Source organism: Colletotrichum abscissum (genome assembly GCF_030869225.1).
Source record: "Colletotrichum abscissum strain IMI 504890 chromosome Unknown Scaffold_16.1, whole genome shotgun sequence".
Classification (NCBI taxonomy): Eukaryota; Fungi; Ascomycota; class Sordariomycetes; order Glomerellales; family Glomerellaceae; genus Colletotrichum; species Colletotrichum abscissum.
Window position 1 is genome coordinate 661,927 of NW_026850054.1, and position 18,653 is coordinate 680,579.

The 18,653-nt window shown below is 51.7% G+C and overlaps 6 protein-coding genes across 6 annotated transcripts; 3 read left to right on the forward strand and 3 right to left on the reverse strand.

Moving 5' to 3' along the window:
- Positions 1-1,222: 1,222 nt before the first annotated feature.
- Positions 1,223-2,350, reverse strand: CABS01_07559 (uncharacterized protein; the record flags this gene model as incomplete). Its single annotated transcript, XM_060540921.1, has 1 exon — positions 1,223-2,350. The coding sequence occupies one exon, from the start codon at positions 2,348-2,350 to the stop codon at positions 1,223-1,225; it is 1,128 nt and encodes a 375-aa protein (XP_060403089.1).
- A 359-nt stretch (positions 2,351-2,709) lies between these two features.
- On the forward strand, positions 2,710-3,578 carry CABS01_07560 (adenylate kinase; the record flags this gene model as incomplete). Its single annotated transcript, XM_060540922.1, has 4 exons — positions 2,710-2,764; positions 2,826-3,148; positions 3,206-3,394; positions 3,453-3,578. The coding sequence occupies 4 exons, from the start codon at positions 2,710-2,712 to the stop codon at positions 3,576-3,578; spliced, it is 693 nt and encodes a 230-aa protein (XP_060403090.1).
- Positions 3,579-5,509: 1,931 nt separating this feature from the next.
- On the forward strand, positions 5,510-6,231 carry CABS01_07561 (uncharacterized protein; the record flags this gene model as incomplete). The annotated part of the gene is made up of 2 exons (XM_060540923.1): positions 5,510-5,983; positions 6,175-6,231. 2 exons carry the CDS (start codon positions 5,510-5,512, stop codon positions 6,229-6,231), a joined length of 531 nt encoding a protein of 176 aa, XP_060403091.1.
- A 608-nt stretch (positions 6,232-6,839) lies between these two features.
- Positions 6,840-7,157, reverse strand: CABS01_07562 (uncharacterized protein; the record flags this gene model as incomplete). Its single annotated transcript, XM_060540924.1, has 1 exon — positions 6,840-7,157. One exon carries the CDS (start codon positions 7,155-7,157, stop codon positions 6,840-6,842), a length of 318 nt encoding a protein of 105 aa, XP_060403092.1.
- A 761-nt stretch (positions 7,158-7,918) lies between these two features.
- Positions 7,919-9,325, reverse strand: CABS01_07563 (acyl-CoA dehydrogenase domain-containing protein; the record flags this gene model as incomplete). Its single annotated transcript, XM_060540925.1, has 3 exons — positions 7,919-7,965; positions 8,024-9,049; positions 9,115-9,325. The coding sequence occupies 3 exons, from the start codon at positions 9,323-9,325 to the stop codon at positions 7,919-7,921; spliced, it is 1,284 nt and encodes a 427-aa protein (XP_060403093.1).
- A 2,630-nt stretch (positions 9,326-11,955) lies between these two features.
- Positions 11,956-12,937, forward strand: CABS01_07564 (ubiquitin-conjugating enzyme; the record flags this gene model as incomplete). The annotated part of the gene is made up of 5 exons (XM_060540926.1): positions 11,956-11,999; positions 12,214-12,259; positions 12,395-12,424; positions 12,555-12,738; positions 12,798-12,937. The coding sequence occupies 5 exons, from the start codon at positions 11,956-11,958 to the stop codon at positions 12,935-12,937; spliced, it is 444 nt and encodes a 147-aa protein (XP_060403094.1).
- Between the last annotated feature and the right edge of the window lie 5,716 nt (positions 12,938-18,653).

An 18,653-nucleotide genomic window follows, 5' to 3' on the forward strand; every position in this document is an offset into this window, starting at 1 on the left:
GCGGCGCCGAGAAGAAGCGAGAGTTGAAGAAGGATATTCATTGTTGAAGTGGTGCTTGAAACGGTTGGACTCGTGAAGGTAGGAGTTGAATCGCCGAAGATGAGAATGAACTGGTGCGGTTATGAGATTTTCATTCGCAGATGCAGAAGCTACCAGCTTGGTTTATATACTATCGAGCCCGTCCGATTTTGTGCTATATCAGTCTGCCTGAAGGCTCGGTTGCGTCGTATATTCACCGTCTCTTCAACCAATGAGTCGACACTAAGCTTAGGGTACATGGGTTCGTGATAGCAGAAACTGTCTTAAAATTGCGCCCCTACGATGCGGTGACTTCTCTATTCTGTTCAGCAAGAGAACCCTAGACCACAGTGAGCTCTGGCCAAGTCGCTATCCAATCTCAAGCAATGTACTTTTTAGAGGAACGCGATCGTCAACCTTCCAGAATTAATCGTACGGTTGAGAGCCGCAAAGCTTGTTCTGGCTAACCTGTCTTGGCAAGCGTGCGATAGGCACGGTCAGGATATTGGCATTCCTCAACAGACTTCGCATAGTCCTATATCTGCAATTTTCTTTTGCAGTTGCGAGACTTTGTCTGCCAGGCACTAGAACTTTTTGCTGACCGCTAGGATTGCGATCAGGGTCGCGGTAATACCGAAGGGAGAATCTTTGCAACTCAAGATGTTCGGCTACCTACTGAAGGCAGCACTAAAGATGTAAAAAGTCTCCGTCTCCTCAAAATCTCGCTGTCGGTTATTCAAAACCAAAATTTGGGAAGAAATCCGGCCTTATTTCCTGCAAAAGGACTCGCCGGGCTAAACTCGACCAGGCAGAGCAGGATCACAGGCCATGTCTAGCCAAAGTACCCCTAAATATCCATGAATGAGAAAGTACCTTTTAAGGAAATTTCCAAGTCGGATGGAGATCTAAGAGATGGAGTGGTCTAGGAACTATGGTCTACCATGGAATCCTTGAATCTGAGCGCATTGACAGCCATGTTATAAATGTCATCCGACCAATTGCTCTTTGGAGTCTATTATCAGACGAGGTGATTCAGATGAGATACGTGATCTAATGGCCTCAATGTCAATCGAGGCCTGTCTTTCACCTTGACATCGATTTCCAATCTGCGCGGCGGGCTGCTTTACCAGTTTCCGTGCGGCTAGCCTTAAGCCCACCTCCTTATGAATTGTGAACATAACGCAATCCACGATCCGCCTACCACTTACCACTCTAATTCCTTCTTACTCTCGCTATTACAACCTCCTTCGGCGTTTCCACCTTGCGGTTTTCGCCACTCGTAGACACCGCCTCTCTTATCAAACGCGCTCTTGTCCCAAGCCACCTGCAGCATGGCCTTCTTCACTCCAACATCAAGCAAGGACTCGCTCTTCTTCATCGGCCCATTGCCCTTGTCGAGGAAGCGCAGCTTTTCGTCCAGCAGCAAATAGCTACCAGCCATCGTCTCATTGTCCTCGGGCACGTAACAAGGCAGGTGCTCGTGCCTCCCGCAGAACGTCTGCCATTGCTCCTCCGAGATGAGAAACTTTCTTGCGTCACGCACCCGCGTCTCATCCTCATTCTCGCCTTCTACAATCAGGCACTGGAAAACCTTCCATCGGAACGGTGCCAACAGGGCAATCGTGTCTGCCATGTCCTCGTTCCAGTTATAGATGTTGACAACAGTGTTGAGCTTGAACATGATGTTGTACACCTTGCACCACTCGGCAATGCGGAATACCTGTGCGATATGGTCTTTTTCTCCCTCCGCTCCGCCATTCTCCCCACGACCGATCTCCTTATTCGTCTCGCGGACAAACGAGTCACAAGAGATCGCCAGAATGTCCAGATAGCGGCCGTACTCGCGGAGCCACTTCTCTTGGATTTTGCTTCCGTTGCTGACGATGCTTATGCTTTCGATGTCCAAATCTTCCTTACAGTACCGCAGCAGCTCGCCCAGGAATTTCGGATGAAGGAATGGCTCGCCGCCGGCAACATTGAGCTTACGCATGCCTGCGCCCTTCAAAAGACGCATGCCATGCTTGGCTTCGTCCAAAGAAAGAATGTAGCCTGAGGTGTTGGTGTGGAAGCAGAATCCGCAGGCATAGTTGCATTCGCGGGATGGGAAATAATTGACAGAGACAGGTGCGTCCGGGTCGTCCACTGGAGGCTTGGGTTTTGACTCCTGGGTGACGGCTGTCTTCGATCGATGAGAGCGGGATGTGTCGGCGTGGCGGCGTAGTGAAAAATAGTAGGTTATTGCTAGCACAGCAATACACATGACCCATAAGAAGGGAGGTATCGTCGAAAAGGTTGATAGCGCCGTCTGGGCGGCAATAGTTAGGATTCCCATGATGTCGGGCTCATAGGTTCTCCTTGTTGATTCTAGATGTAGTCTCACTGCAAATATTGACACATACGGCAGCAGTGTATTGAACAAATTTTGAGGTTCACCCAGTGAAGCCCAACTTGAACGAAGTCGGGTATTTTTAGAGTTTAGGGCTTCCAATCAACACAGAGGACTTACTGATTAACCCCTCAAATGCCGGTATCACAAGAGATTATGTAATGAGACAGCTTTCGTAGGCCATCACGGCCGTCCAACTGCGACATGGGACGGGGATGATGCACCTTCCCTTCCGACGTTATTAGACCTGCCAGCACACTGCCAACGTCACCCATACGAGCAAACAACTCACCGGCCTCATCACCATGGGCACCACCACGGCTCCGAATAGACGGAAGTTTGCAGTCATATTCGTTCTCGGTTGGTCACCTATCGGTCCTAATCGGTAGATAGGATGCAAGCCCGCTCACCATCGTGATAGGAGCTCCCGGCTCGGGGAAAGGCACGATCTGCACCCATCTGTCCCGCAAGAATGACCTGTTACACTTCTCAGTGGGAGATAATCTGCGGACCTGGATGAAGGATGAAGCAAACCGCCAGACGCCTCTCGCCGCTACGATTCAAGATAAGCTAGACAACCAAGGATTCCTCACGTCCACGGAGTTGAACCCATTCCTGGGCATTGCCATCGAAGATGCAGTGCGGCGAGATGGGTTGAACGGGATATTGATCGACGGATTCCCAAGGTGCGAGGAGCAGCTTGCCTCGTGGGCGCAGTGGCCCTTTCAAGAACGCCTTCCGTTGGTATGTTGATGCGGATATAGCCCAAACATGTGGGCTACAAACGGCTAATTCGAGCAGGAGGGTCAACCTAAACCCGACATCGTCTTGTCACTCAATGTGACCAAAGAGAACGCAGAAGCGAGATACCTCGCGCGTGGCCGCGACAAGAACGACAGCGGCGAGAAGTTCACGAAGCGGTTCGCAGAGTACTTGGAGGAAGGACCGCCAGTGGAACGACACTACCGTCAAGCAGGATTGCTAGTCGATGTAAGCATTACCGCCTTTCTTTGCATCCACAACTGGAACCCTTCTGACAAAACCTCAGATCGACAGCAATGGCACCAAGGAAGAAAACATCGCAGGGGTGGAGAGGACACTGGGAGACAGCGCATTGTGGAACCGTGTGATAGGCCAGGGTACGGAGTCGGTTTTCCTCGTATCCCACCGGTGACCGGGTGCCGGATGACGCCCATAGCCCATGTGTATACCAACTTCCCCAGGAAGAGTAACCCAATTCAAGGCCATCTCCAACTTCGTCTTACTTGCTGCTACACCCGCCATCCGCGGACGTTGACCTTGTTCTGGTGCATCTGCTCGCCATCTCCGACTACGCCACTTCACTAAACTTCTATTATCTCCTTCATCTTCTATGGAAAACTCTTACCTTACGCAAATTTGATATTTACGCAGTATAATTCCAATTCGAAGGAATTTGGCTTCCAAAGGAAGTGCCAGGAGTTATAAGACCTTGGTATGGAGTCTTTGTCATCTGTAAGAGCTACATGGATGACTTGGACGATTGAAGTCTGATAAATAATCTCTTTACAAGCTTGTTGGTAGAATTAGACAATACCTGCCAGATTGCCCGATCCTGGAGGGCGTTACCGGCTCTGAGTGAGGGGACTTTTACTATGTAGATGGTTCTCTTGGGTCGAGCATAAAACTAGTTCTTCCTACGTAATAGTGGTCTAGACAAGCATGGTTGTCGTTTTATCGAGGCCAAAAGGAGTAGTATACCTCGACAAGTCCGCCGGGGTGTTCCTTCTACGACTCATGGTGACACAAGGCTGTGAAAAATATGTCTCTTTTATTCTTAGCTTTGCCCGATGCCTGAAGCGAGGCGCCTATAAGTGATGAAAGTCGCCTATGCGATCCTTCTCCAAGCATTACGGTGGCACAGATCAAGGTTCACGAGGCCTTTTGTGCTTTGCAGGTAGAATCCTGCGTCAGCTTCACCCAAAACGCTCAATACCCATACTATATCCTTGATACTTTGCCCGAATTTCGAGTGAACTGTAATCAAATCATGACGATGTTACACCGAGGATCGACAGCGGTGGGCTGAGACGAGCGCAAAGTGAAGCGCTTCAGCTGACATGTCACTCACGGGGTGTCAAGGGCTAGTGGCTCAGAGTTTAGCCCTAACACAATTGCATGTTATGATATTACGTTCGAGTATCTAGCAAGTATCAGGTAATAGTATATTAACCTTGGACATATGTAGACCCCCGGCCTCATAGGCAGACTTCATACTTTAACTATTAGTAAGCACGTAATGAAACGGGCATAAGTTCTGCTGAGCCGCCAGGTAAACGAGCACTAGCTTAAAGAGAACACAGTCCCCTGCATGTAGGGCAGAGACAACAAGGCTCAGTTCTTCGCTTGGACGGAAAGCAGCCGGAGTGGGGTGTTGTCGTTGAAGTTTGGCTCTTATGCAAGTAAGCTTACCTCACTTTCCCGCGCTACATTTGCTCCGTACGCGAGTTGATTGGCTCGTATAGGGGACGGCCCGGTCCATCTTGCTTACTTCGTTTACATTTTCCGTTGAGCCGATGGTAAGGGACCTTTGCTTCTCAGGTTGACTTCCAATCAAAGGATCCCTGGTGTGGCAATGAGTATTCTAAGTCAGGTCGATTAATCGAGGTGCATACTCACTAGAACAAGGTATTGAAAGCAGTTGTGGATATGTCGATCGGTCATGTTCTAGTCTAAGTGCTTTGCAACACAAGAGCCTGGTCCACAATAGCATAGACCTGTGGTGGTGATAGACTATTGTTGTATTCCTCCCCAGAGCCTAGGTTCATGGTCATGGATACCGTGGCAATACGAAGTTGGCACTAGCATCGGGCGAAGCTATCCAGAAAGTGACTGGGATGACGACTATGGCCTATCGAGTTGACATCAGCTCTTCCTCGGACTTCCGGAACAATAAGTCATGTCTCGAGGCTTGAGAACCTTCTATAAAAGGTTGACATAGTTCACTTCAAAAGCTCTCATCTCTTCTCCATCATCATCACATCAATCTACTCACGTCACTCACGAAACAAGACAACTCTTAACCTATATTCAGTAACTCCTATCGTCACCTCGCTCCATCCAAAAATGTACGCCTCCAAGATCTTCCTCGGCCTCATCGCCACCGTCTCGGCCATCGATATCTACGGCTACAAGAACAACGAAAAGTGCGGCGGCGGCGACTACATCGTCTGCACAAACGCCAACCCAAATGACTGCTGCGTCCGCTCCTCTGGTGACACCTTCCGCAGCATCGGCTTCCGCGCCATCCCAACCAACTGGAGAATCATCGGCCGCGCCTTCAGCGGCGGCGACTGCAAGAACGTCAAGTACGTCGCCCAGTCCAACGGCGCGCAGAATGTCTGCTGCGGCGGGAGCACCTACTCTGGCGGCAACTATGTGTTTGCTTCCAAGAAGCGCGATGAGAGCGCCACTGAGGATGGCACCTGCGCCGCTTCTGCCGGGGGCTGCACTTCCGTTGCGAAGGGCAACTTGATGGTCTTTGAGAACGGACCCAAGTATAACATGACTGGTCTTGATGATGCTCTTTACACTGAACTGGTAAGTACATCCGTGTATTTGATATTATCTGTCCTCTGAAGTTCATATATACTGACATTGGGTTCTCTTCTTCTAGTAAGCTATAATGTCCTTCATCTTCCTGGATCGAAGCTCCTCTTGTCTCCTTTCCCAGCCCTTCCATTGTCACATTTACTAACGTCTTTGTCACCAACAGTATCTCTATCTGGGAGAACGGCGGAAGCTCGGATGAGATCCCCGCCAAGTTCGATGCCTACAAGTTTGAGTAGAATCTTAATCAAGGGGTTGGTCAGGACTCAGGTCAGGAGAGGCGTACAGGCTGCAATCCACTCATCTCCCTGATCTCACCAAGACCACGTCATGATCATATTTCCCCGTCACAATTTCTCTTTACTTTCTAGTATACAGCTTTCACCATTCCAATTCTTTCGGGATTGTGTTGCATGGACACGTAGATAGCTAGCTGCTCATTTCAACAATGGCGTATCCGTCTACCAATACAAGCAACATCTATTCTCTTTTCGAAGTAGTTCGACTGCGTACAACTATCGGATAACTCTGAGTCTGCGTTTAGTTTGAAACGAACGTGCGAGTTAGGTTAATGTTTGGCTACAGAGTAGCCAAGTTTGAAGGACAAACCTCAAGGGGCCAGAGGAGCAAGTTGCAACATTTGCCTAATTAAAGCCGAAATTTCATGGTATATCGTGTACCTAGAGTTTCAATTTCATCACTTGGCGTCTTCTATACACGAAAATATTGTCACCAAACAGGATTATCATTAGAAACTCTGTTACGTGCTTCCTCACGCAGATCCCACACTCGTTCCGTAGATAGAACAACCTTGCCAACAACGACCAACTCCCTTCTATTCAAACCCTCACAAAACTCCAGAATCCCAAATCCCTCCCCTCCTCCAATCCTCTCCCAACACCTCTCTCAAATCCCTCCACCACTCCAAGACCCAATCCAAAAACCCCCTTTCCTGATCCCTCCTATCATCCCCAATGAACACTCCCCACCCTAACGTGCTGAGATCCCTCGAGACCAGCGGATTCGGACATCTACAGGACAGCTTAGTCCCAGCTGAAGCAGAGACCTCGCCAGAGAGAACGCCGAGGCAGGTTCTCAGTCGACACCGCTGGGCCCAGTCAACCGTCTCAGTTGCGGCGTCTGGTTCTAGGGGTAGAGATGGCATTGCTTGGGTTTCAACTTGCTTCGTAGTGCTACCGCAAAAGAGACAGACGCATGGCGTTGTGGGATGGGAGTTCTGAGGTGATGAGGCCACGGAAGATACTACGTAATGCTCTTTAGAGATCTCGGTTCTGCGATACGCAGATCCGCGCTAGGAAATTGGTGGCGCAGATTTGTTTGTGCTGGAAGAGTCTGGCAAAAGAAGGGAATTGAAAGAAATGATCGAGTTTAGATGGTTATATTTTCTAGAGAAAAAGACAGAATTCAATAAAGGCAACTTCAGCTAGGTACATGTACCTGTGGAGGGTGGCTTCAATAACAGTCAGAAGTGAGGCTGTGAGACCGATTGTGCGTGATTGAGTCCTACTAGTTAGTCCTACCTCTAGGCTACTAGCCCCATGAAGGATGAGCATCCACGCCAGTTCATCAGGACTTTAGCGCATTGGCAGATTGAGGACGCCTGCGAATGGGATGAATCTGATAGACTTTATCCCGAGTAAAACCGTGATTATCAAAGATATCGCAATGTTCTGGATTTCCACAAGATTAGTGCATCATTCGATATTTAAGAATAGCAAGGTCAAAAGCATGTCATGGTCATGATGTACTCCCACCCAAGATGCATTGCATCGCAAGCAAGGCCGATTTTAATAGTGGGCATAGCTTTCGCAAGTTTCTCATTCAAGATTTGTATGTTTTGATCCACCGTACCCGTTCCCCGGCGTCAAGGTAATATACAAGACCACATTTTCACATCTCACATTATTACACGAAGGCTTGGATACCAGTGATGGCGCGACCCAAGATGAGACCTGTTTCTTAGGTTAGTGACGGATATCCCAAAAGCATACGGCCACGGGAGCAACTTACTGTGAATGTCACTCTGTCCCTCGTACGTCTGCGTCACGAAAAGGTTGGCGACGTGACGGCCAATGCCATACTCGTCACTGACAGCATTACCACCAAAGATCTCTTGCAGCACGCGCGCATTCTGCAGCGCCCGATCGCAGTTCTGGCGCTTGACCATGCTGATCATCTCGGGCGTCGCCTTGCCCTCGTCCTTGAGTCTGCCGACCTGGATCGCGGCCACGGTACCGTAGGCCGCGTCCGTCGCAGCGTCTGCCAGCTTCTTCTGTACGAGTTGGTACTTAGCGATGGGGTTACCCTTAAACTGCTTTCGCTCGAGTGAGTACGTCCTGGCGCGGGCAATGCAGTCCTCAAGGGCACCAATGACGCCCAGGGAGATACCGTATCTCGCGCTGTTGAGGCACGAGAATGGGCCTCGCAGTCCTTCGACCGAGGGGAACATGTTTTCCTTAGGGACGGGGACGTCGTCGAGCTGGATCATGCCTGTGATGGAGGCTCGCAGGCCATTCTTGTTCTTGATAGCTGGTGTCTCGAGAGTACCGGGCGGACACTGGGACCGTTCAACTAGGAACCCTCTGATCTTGCCCGTTTCTTGTAGCTTCGCCCAGACCATCAACACATCGGCAATGGGCGAGTTTGTGATCCACGTCTTGGCACCAGAAAGAGAGTAGTAGCCCTCCTTGGTCGGGTGAGGCTTGGCCGTCGTCTCCATGGAGCCGGGGTCGCTGCCGTGGTTGGGCTCTGTCAAACCAAACGCGCCGAGCATCTTTCCTGTGGCCATCTTTGGCAGGAATCTCTCCTTTTGCTCCTCGGTACCGAACTCCGCGATGCCACCCATGACCAGCGACGACTGGACGGACATGCCGGAACGGTAGCCACTGTCGACTCTCTCAACGGCCTTTGTGATGAGTCCTCCGGCAACAGTAGAGACACCGGCGCATCCATAGCCCTCAATTGTTGCTCCGAGGAGCCCCAGTTCGCCCATCTCCTCAAGGATCTTTTGGTCATATTGCTCGTCGCGGTAGGCCTCTATGGAGAGTGGTCAGTGTAAGCCATGGAAGTTACCAGCAAGGTACCAGCAAGGGAAGACATACGAAGGACACGCGGCAGCATGCGCTCCTGGCAGTATCGCTCAGCCGTCTCAGAAATGGCGACCTCCTCCTCAGTCAGGAGGTTCTTTGCGTTCAAGGGATCCTCCCAGTTGAAGACCGGGCCATCGGAGGCGGAAGCGAAGGTTCTCGCGGCGGGCAAGGTACGCTTTGCGGCGCATCGTGTCGCGCATGTTCTCAAGGCGTTGCGATACATTCTGGCTACTACTGATCAATTGACTCTTCCTCACGGTGGGTTGGGGAGAAATCGTGCCGCCACCATGGCGGGAACATGGTCTTGAAGCCCGGGCACGGGGCGTCTTCCCCGCCAGGAGCTCTCCCGAGCAGCATCCGAGGCACAACAGGGGTCGTATCTGATTGGCTGAACGATTGAAGATGATGATTACATAACGACCCGGTGTCGGCGAATGACGTCGTCGCGGACTACCTCCGCAATGGACTGAAGCCGTCTTAGATGGGGATGCGGTCAAGGTGTTACCTCCGTCTTGAATAGTACCCGGAATTAGTTCCGAATAGTGTGTGCTTGCCGAGTGCTAGACGCGGTTCCCCAGACTGTCGTTCATGCAATGAAGGATATCGGGACATTAGTTGGGATTGTTGGTAGCTAGGCACAGCCACAATCTGGAGAGTGGGAATTGATGATCGCGAGACCTGTCCGGGGAGGGACTGTTGCTGGAAAAAAGAAAAGGCCGGAGCAGGGGAGGTCAAGTACAAGAATAGGAACAGGCTGGGTGCGGATTGGGGTTGAAAGGTTGAAACATGCCAGGGCAATGCCTTGGCCCTTTGTTCGGCAGCACCCGGCAGAGTTCAAACCCGGGATGAGATGCTCGGGAGGTACATGTGTTTTTGGGCATCGCTTGGTGCCCAAGTTACGTACCGGGTTCGGGCGACACCTAAGAGCCGGACGTCATTCGCCGTAGCCGGCGGACAGCCATGGGATGGCAGATGCAAAAAATGCAAAATGTAGAGTGCAGGCAGAGTGCGAGGAGCTGGTGTTGATAGAAAGTGACCGCCGCGAAGAGGATGATGAGTGTCGAAGAACGGCATATGTTCTGTTGTACGAGGTTTCAGGTACGCCATATCCCAGAAGGATGAGCTGATTTCGGAATCCGGGGTGCTTTCTTGCTTGAGCATTGATGCGTCGCTGTTGGTTCGACGGCATCGAGGGCCAAACCCATCACCCAGTTGGGTAGGATGCATGAGATGTCTTTCCATTTGCCATCCAGGTAGCAATCGATGATACTACGCGATTGCTTGGTGTTTTTGGCGCCTATGCTAAGGTACCTAGGTAGATGCATATGCTTAGGTACCGGTACTCTGAAGTCTGGGCCGGTGTGTTGGTAGAAGACCAGGGAACCGCTTCGGCTGGGTTGGAATTGGTGAGGCTGATGCACTTGCTGAGTCATCGGGTGGCATTACCAGAACCGCCACCAGTCAGCAATTGTCATCAGTTAGTGTTGCAGGTGCTGTGCGTGCAGTGAGGATGTGACGGTGCACAGGTTAAGTTACCTATCCTCTGAGCGTCCTTCACAACTGGAAGAAAGTGGCCACAGAACCACATTTTGTTTTGTTTGAATGAAACCTGTCGCCCGGTAACCGAGTCTGACGCTCCAGAGTGAATGGCCAATGATGACTGAATACCTTACTGCGTAGGTCAGTAGATGCTTGATGGGTGTCATCGTTTGTCAACCTCCCAATCCCCTGGTGGACAGACTGATGCGGTAATGACCAATCAACAATCATAAATCGTTAGTCACCAGCCACATCTGCATTTGCTGCGCCCGGCTCCTGCTTCTCTTGACGCTCACAAATCGAATGGAATCCGTGGAAAGCAACAGTGCATTCAGGGCCATTCAGGGTTCAATTCCAGTAATAACAAGTACCTTTGCGAGTGGATTTGGGGAAAAGATACTTTGCGGGCGGCTACCTTCCTGCCCGGTCGTGTCAGTGAATGGAAGGAAGTGGATGGCGGCAGCCCGAACCTGACGGGATGGGAATGGAAACCATGGTTCGCGCTGGGCAGCCTCAGTGCCTTCCTTTAAGCCTTAGGTTTGGCGCTCTGCTCCCCCCCTCCTTCCCACTTCCTGCCTTTCCCCTCCAAAGTGGCTCCTGCCTACCTAAGGTTACCACACGACTCACCCCTTCCCGTCATTTTTCGCCAGGTCCGACCGCTGACTTCCTTTCTCTCCTTCCTTTCCCTCCCACCCCATTTCAATCTCGACATCAATCTGTAACGGGACCGCCACGAAGCGAATCATTTCCTCCACGAACACCGCGTAATATCCTTCACGGGCGATATACCGAACGACCTTATACACACGATCGGGCTCTTTTCTTTTCGGGAGAATCTTCTTCGGGGATAAATCTTTCCTCGTTCAGGTACTGTACGCCCCTCCCCACCACCATCAGCACATGATTTGCACCCAAGACCGTCACATCCACGCTTTCCACGACGCCTGCTGCTGCTGCTGCTGCTGCAGCATCGACACCGGCTACATCGAGAATGCTCTTCGGCTTCGGCATACATGTATATCAAGTGTCATACCAACACGGCCTTGGTTCCTTTGGCATTTCCTCGCACCTCGACACAAATCACTCCGTTTCGCTTTGTCGGCCGACGCAAACTACAGCAGGCCAGCAGCAGCAGCAGCAACAGTGCAGCCCACCACCCCTCCACCCACCTCTGCCCGCAACCTGCATCCAAAAAAAGCCCACCACCGCCGACCGCTTTCGCTGACTTTTGCCCCTCACAACTACAGAACATAGCATTTGCGCTTCGGCGATCGACCATCTTCTAGATACCCCCAACCACAAACCACATTCAAAATGGCTCTTAAGCGCATTAACAAGGAGCTCACTGATCTCGGCCGGTAAGTTGCCTGCACACTTTTCGTCATTTAAACTCGCAGCCTTTTTGTCGCAGCCCGAGACGTCAGGTGGAGCCATCGAGAGCGGGGTCTTCTTCAACAAGGACTGCTGCAACTTTTCAGCTCATTCGGACCACTGATGTTGAGGGTGATGGCGGCATCAAGCCGACGAGTACGATTCCAAAGATGCACAATGCTGACCTCTTTTCTTTGACAGTGACCCGCCCTCTTCCTGCTCTGCCGGCCCCGTCGGCGAAGATCTGGTACGTCGACTACGTCTTTCCCGATAAGAGCCCGCTGTGGTGATGCTTTGAATCATGACTCAGCCGAGCACGAGATCACGGATTCTCAGTGCCCACGATGGGATATGTAGACAATAGCTGACCGGAATCGTATAGTTCCACTGGCAAGCGACGATTATGGGACCCGTAAGTCCATTCCCCCCCTCAAATGCTCTGTTGGTTGGACCTGGACCTGGCACTGGTACCCGAGATCCAGCCAACTATCAGCTGGAAACAATGACGAGAATCAAAGCATGTGGCTAACATTTACGTTCAGGGCGACTCTCCCTACTCTGGCGGCGTCTTCTTCCTCGCCATCCACTTCCCGACCGACTACCCCTTCAAGCCGCCCAAAGTCAACTTCACCACTCGCATCTACCACCCCAACATCAACTCCAACGGCAGCATTTGCTTAGATATTCTGCGTGACCAGTGGAGCCCGGCGTTGACCATCTCCAAGGGTACGTCATCTCATAGCTCACCTCAAGCCTGACGTAGGCACTGTGCTAACATGTGATAGTCTTGCTGTCCATCTGCTCAATGCTGACGGACCCCAACCCCGACGACCCTCTGGTGCCCGAGATTGCACACGTCTACAAGACGGACCGCGCCAGATACGAGGCCACTGCTCGCGAGTGGACTCGCAAGTACGCTATTTAGACGGTGCTCGAGGCATGATGGTTGGACAAGTATGACAGGCGACGGCTTTCCTCTCTCTCTTCGACAGCTCTGGCGTACGATTAGGTCATGGTCATTGCTCTGCGTTGCGGTTTGGGATCTCTTTCGTTTCACCAGCACACAGAAGACGGTTCGGCCGTCGAAACAAAACACTTGACGGCGGATTGGCATTCTCGAGAAGAGGTTACGCGGGCAATGTGGATAGAAGGCGGACCAATCAGACAGTTAGCAGCACAGGTACCACGTACGGGTTTTCATACGGCAAGGCTTCATGTTCCTACTGCATTGACGCTGCATTGCTGCGTACGTTTTGGTTGACACCTCAGAAGAGACGACTGGTAGTCATCGTACCCCATTGTTTCCGTGATAATATGTCTTCGTGTCCCAGGCTTGGTGTTCCTCAAAGCCAGTGTAGGTTACCAACTACCCTCGATGCTTGGATGACGAGGAATACTTTTGGCTGACGAGGGTCGGTCGTCGTTAATATCTGGCTAGAGCAGATGCCGTTGCCCAGGATGCGGCTCGGACAGGCTTTCTACCTGAGTAAGTGATCGATGAGACCGAGTGATGTCAATGTAACATTGATAACCTGTCCTAAGCGGCGGTCATTGACTGCCGGGAGCCGTGTTTAAAGGCCCGTTCATAGGGTGTTTCGATGCATTCCGATTCTCTCCCACACCGGAGTACCTCTCCCGTGGCAAGGGCATCAGGTCTAGATGTGCCGGTTTGACCTGCCTGGGTCGAGTGTGCTGGGACGCCGGCTCCGAGGACCCGGGGATCTGAGGATCCGAGGATCATGGTGATGGTTTGAGATGAGATCTGGATAGATGGCACCGTGAGTTCGCATGTTTATCTATGTACAGTGAATAGAAGGGGAGCTCGATGAGATTCGTGAGAATAGGGATGTTACATTTCTAGCGTTGGGCAGGATGCTTCATGAAAGGGGGCCGCTATGTTGTATCTTCAAGGATTCATGCACGAAGCCACTGATACCGGAACCGGCAGAGTCCATGAGAACCCATCGCGAGGTATGAGAAATAAGTACCTGAAGCACCATCATATGGCATACGTTAGTCAACGGCGACGGTGCGAGAATGGCTTACTTGCTTGCACGGCCGCATTCTTGTACTGGGTGGGAAAGATGATGATGTATCTCTGCTATGAATCTGAGATGAGGGATACCTCAAGTTTACGGGAACTGATAGACGGCATGTTGACTGGAGGCGTAATCCAGAGAGGTTCTGCCTTGCTTCTAGGGGGAATGCTGTTCACAGCTGGGCATCGCAACAAGAGTGAACAGTCAAAGAAGGACACAGGATACATGGTGTTTAGGGAGGAGACGGAAGATTGGGTGATAACATCCAGCTGAATACGTAGGGCTGGACATTCTCCGGCCTCGCTTCTTCCGCAACGATCCACGTAGATGATATATTGACTTACTAGACGGATCATTCTTGAAGCAAGGTATGGCATCACGAATAGTAATCAGAGTGATTCACCAAAGGCTGATGATCGTCCTTGGCAGGGCACATCTCCCGTCCTGATTCCACAATATGAAGGATACCAGCCCACGGGTACGGATACAGCCTCAGCCTTCCATTCATACATCATCCGACGCCAAGATGCCTTATTGATCGCGTTATCAAGAACAAGGTAAACAGTAACGAGCGCAGATTGGATCGTATCCGGAACATTATCATATGCATCACATAAACGACATTGCAGGAAAGAATTTGAACTAGGACCAGCCTTTAGAAAGGACTGGTGGCCTGCGGGCTCGCCGTTGCTTGGATCCTTCCTTACCCTAACTTGTAGGGCCAGCAAACATGCACGACATCAGTCCAAACGAAACGTGTGAGGCCCGGTTTGGAAGTGGTGGTGGCCCTCTTTAGCCGAGGATGAAAGGAGAATCGTTTACCTTTACGTAGGTAGCCGGGCGCTGGCAAAGATGAGATGGACGTGTGCGGCGATGGAGAGACCATTCTTCCAGGAACGGGAGAGGTGTTCATGAATCGAGCGAATCGACTAACCTCAGAAGAGCGGTAATGTGTACTGTTATCCGTGTGTGTGTGTACGGCTCTTTCCCAGCCGCGGAAGGGGCACGTGGTTTCATTTGAAGGATAGAAGAGGCGGGTTTACTCAAAACGGTCGGTAGATGCGAGAGGGCCGGCCGGGTAGGCAGAGGCGAGGAAAGACGGGAGCCTGTGCCCTTCGTCCCTCTTTCAAGCGTGTGCCCTTTGCGGATCTCGACACGCAGATGAGAGCAAAGGGCGAATGCTAGCTAGGAGAGGGCAAGGCTAGTGTGTTTTGAAACTTGATAATTTGAGGTCGAGCGCTTGATTGCTGGTGGTATACCAGACGGCCATTGTTCGGGAACAATCGTCCCCAGTGCAGTGGGAGGGAAGAAAACGGGCCTCGCGTTCGAGAAGTGTTCAAAGGAGAGGGCAGTGTCTCGCCGCTTCGGGTAATCGTGCCGTGTAGATCGACTCGAGGTGTGCCCACTGTCGGGCAGAGGTCGAGTGAATATCGCGTGTTTTGTAAAGGTGGGAATGGAGTCTGTTCAGGAGACAGGGGCTTGCGTCGTTTGGATTTCAAGGGACTGGTCGAGCGACGGAGGAGTTCATGGGCCGTGGTGAACAGGTGGTCTTGCTTGTCGAGTAAATAAGGTGAACTCTTGACAGGCTAAAGAATGCGGGATGTAATTAAGAGTATTTCCCGAGACTTGGAAGATACACACTTATTGAGTCTGTATCAGATAGATGGAATGAGGCTGGTAGAGACATAGTTTGAAATGTGGGGATCTTCAGCCGCTGGGTTGATGATGGCATGCAGATTGACGCAGTAGAGTCCGCAACAACCTGAAGGGGGAACCTCTCAGAGGGGCGGCAGATTGATAATCTAGCAATGTGTGATTGGTGGGACGCGCTTGCTCTTGAGTAGCCGAGTACAGATGACTTCGGCTTCAGTTGCATGCAATGAGGATCTTCACTGAGTTCGCCGAAATGCGCTCTCGCCAGCACCTTGTAAGCCAAGGGCAAGGCCAGATAGGTTTGTAAGAAGACAAACCGCGAGCTTGTCTTGTCAACGAATGGTTGACAACTTGACAAGACTGTCTCGAGGTAGTTGAAGTAGGGGCAACGAGGGGCATCCTCTGCGTAAGCAGCGAGCGGCAACCTGCCATTGAAGTTGGCTTGAGGTTGCCAATGATCTACGCTGGCGGTGGGAAGGGGTAGAGCAGCTTCAAATATGAACTGATTTTTGCATATGCCGCTCCGTTAAACTGGCCCTGAGTGCGTAGATTGTGAGTGATCTTCCACTAGGATGTTGAGTGGTTGACGGGGGATCAATCTGCGCGGTGACGGGACGAGATGTGCGGCGGGAGGCGAGCCAGAGGTTTGGCAATCAGCCGCGTGGTGACAGATGGCGAATGTGTAGCCGGTGCCTCTCTAAATGCGATCCAGGGCAGGGCGAGTCGAGGGATCCTAGCCAATGAGAGTGCTAAGAATATTCCGGCTTCAGTGAAAAGAGACGGGAGGGCGGTAAGAAGGGGGAGTGAGATATGAAAAAGGGGGAGTGTGGGTTTGAAGCCATGTGGTTTGTGAGACTGAATAGACGAGGTATTGGCTAGGAAGAGCGAAGAAGATGTTGACCAACGAGGTTATCCAAAGTCTCGACAGATGCTTCCGAGGGGGGAGCCGAGTTGGTTCCGTCGCTGAGTAAGGAGCTGAAGTGTGTTAAGCAATGTCGTACACTCGTACTCAAATGACTAACATTTTTTTGTTCCGAAGGCGTGATGATGAAGGGGCCAAAGTGTGCGTACCGTAGCAGCGATGAAGCGCCACAATCAGTGAAAAGGCAGTCGAGAGTGAGAGAGAGTCGAGACTTGACATCCTACACAGGAAAGAGAGAAAAGTTGTGAAATCAGAATTGTGTCAAAACATCCCTGGCGAAACAAGCTGTGACACGGGCTTAGGCGACGAATCGAGACGCACGCCCCTCTTTTACATCTCCGAAACGACTCTTGATCCAATCAGACGGGCAAAAACTGAACCCCCGCCAAGGGTACGCATCGCATTCTGAAGCTTGCCCTTGTCTTGTTTGGGAGCCACTACGGTGACGACTGACGAGGATTTCGAGGAATAGGTGGCTTTCATCAAGACTTATTGCCTGTGCCTGTTGGCTGGGGGCGGATCGATGTGCAACTGGGCGGTTTGGAAGTTTGTAGGCCGCGGAGGATTATGGCCTCATTACCCACATGTGATGCGGGAGACCAGCCTTGTTCCAAACGTGGCCCAAACAGCAACGAGGCGTAGGCGACCGTGGTGAGGCGGAAGGGGCTGATGAGATTTCCTGCATCGCCTTATGGCTATGTGCCCTATGGCATATTGAATATCGACAACAAGTTTTTGTGTTGGAGAGGGTTCGCCGTATCTGACTGCTGGTGGCCCGGTGGGATGACCACTGCCAGGGCCCAGGGGAACGATGCTGTACGAAGAAGCGAATTAGCCGTATCCGTCGGTAAGTGTGGATTCTTTCGGCATGCTCCGTGATGGCAATATGGACTGCAGATGTCCAAAAGGCTTGGCTTCGTGACGATTAATTAGTTGTACGGATATGGTCAACCACCGTCGTAGGCGGCTCGTTGTCGGTCTAAGCTCTTGATGCGGCCAGCGTCCGATGAAGCTGAGCTGGAGGAGAGTGGATCCCGGGAGTCGAACACGGTAGATGTGATTGGCGGGCAAAGACGGTGATCCCAGACTGCGACTGTCCGAATAAGGTAGGCTTTTTTCGATATTAAGGTAGGGAACCTAGTGGGTGCGCGATGCCGTCCAGCCCGTTCCAACGGCCTTGTGTCCCAGGAACGGGAACGAGGCCCACAGAAGGAGGGCGGCGACAAGCCAGGAAGCGCGCGTCCAAGCCGGGATCATGACTTTTGGGGGTCTGGATGGAATGATGTGAGCGCGATTCTGCGGTGGTCACTGGTGTTTACACTAAGGAGTAAAGTAGTATGTATTCGGGAAAGAAGATGAGGGATTCAGTGAACCTGGAAAAGCCAAGACTCGGAAGACAGGCAGAGTCGGTGAGACGGATGGGCCATTGGGCTTCGTTCCCGTGGCGGGGTTATCGTTTTCGATTGGGCCCATGGAAGAAGAGAATCTCCCCACGACCTGGCCACCTGCTGTATCTTGATGCTATGAAAACTAGGTACTTGGCTGGCGCCTGCCTTGGTTAACCTGAAGCGAAGCTCGTGATCTTCCTTCTCGATTTGACAAGAGCGTCCGGTGAGTCTTTCCCTCGACGACGGACTAGAACCTTGTACTCGAGTACTCCCATGCTTACGTATACCAGTACTGTGCCATGTAGAATACCTCTTGGGAGGGAAACAGAGAGGCACGAGAGGCAAGCGCAGATGCAGAAATGCACCGTCCCGAAGCAGCGCGGCAAGAACATTGTACCTGCATTGACCACAACCGATGATTGGCCGAGAACATCTCCGGACCCGCCCAAGTAAGCGTAATGTGGCCTGGCCCCCTGAGGCTCTAGCTGCTTGGCATCCCTGCCTTGGGACCATGCTCAGACGTTTTTTTTCCTTTCCATTCTCAGTCTTCAGTAACATCTCGAGTGAGACGAATCCTCGATCTGAGTGGAATGGCACGCGAAAACACCGTCCGTCCGCCGTCCGCGCCGGCCGAGTGAA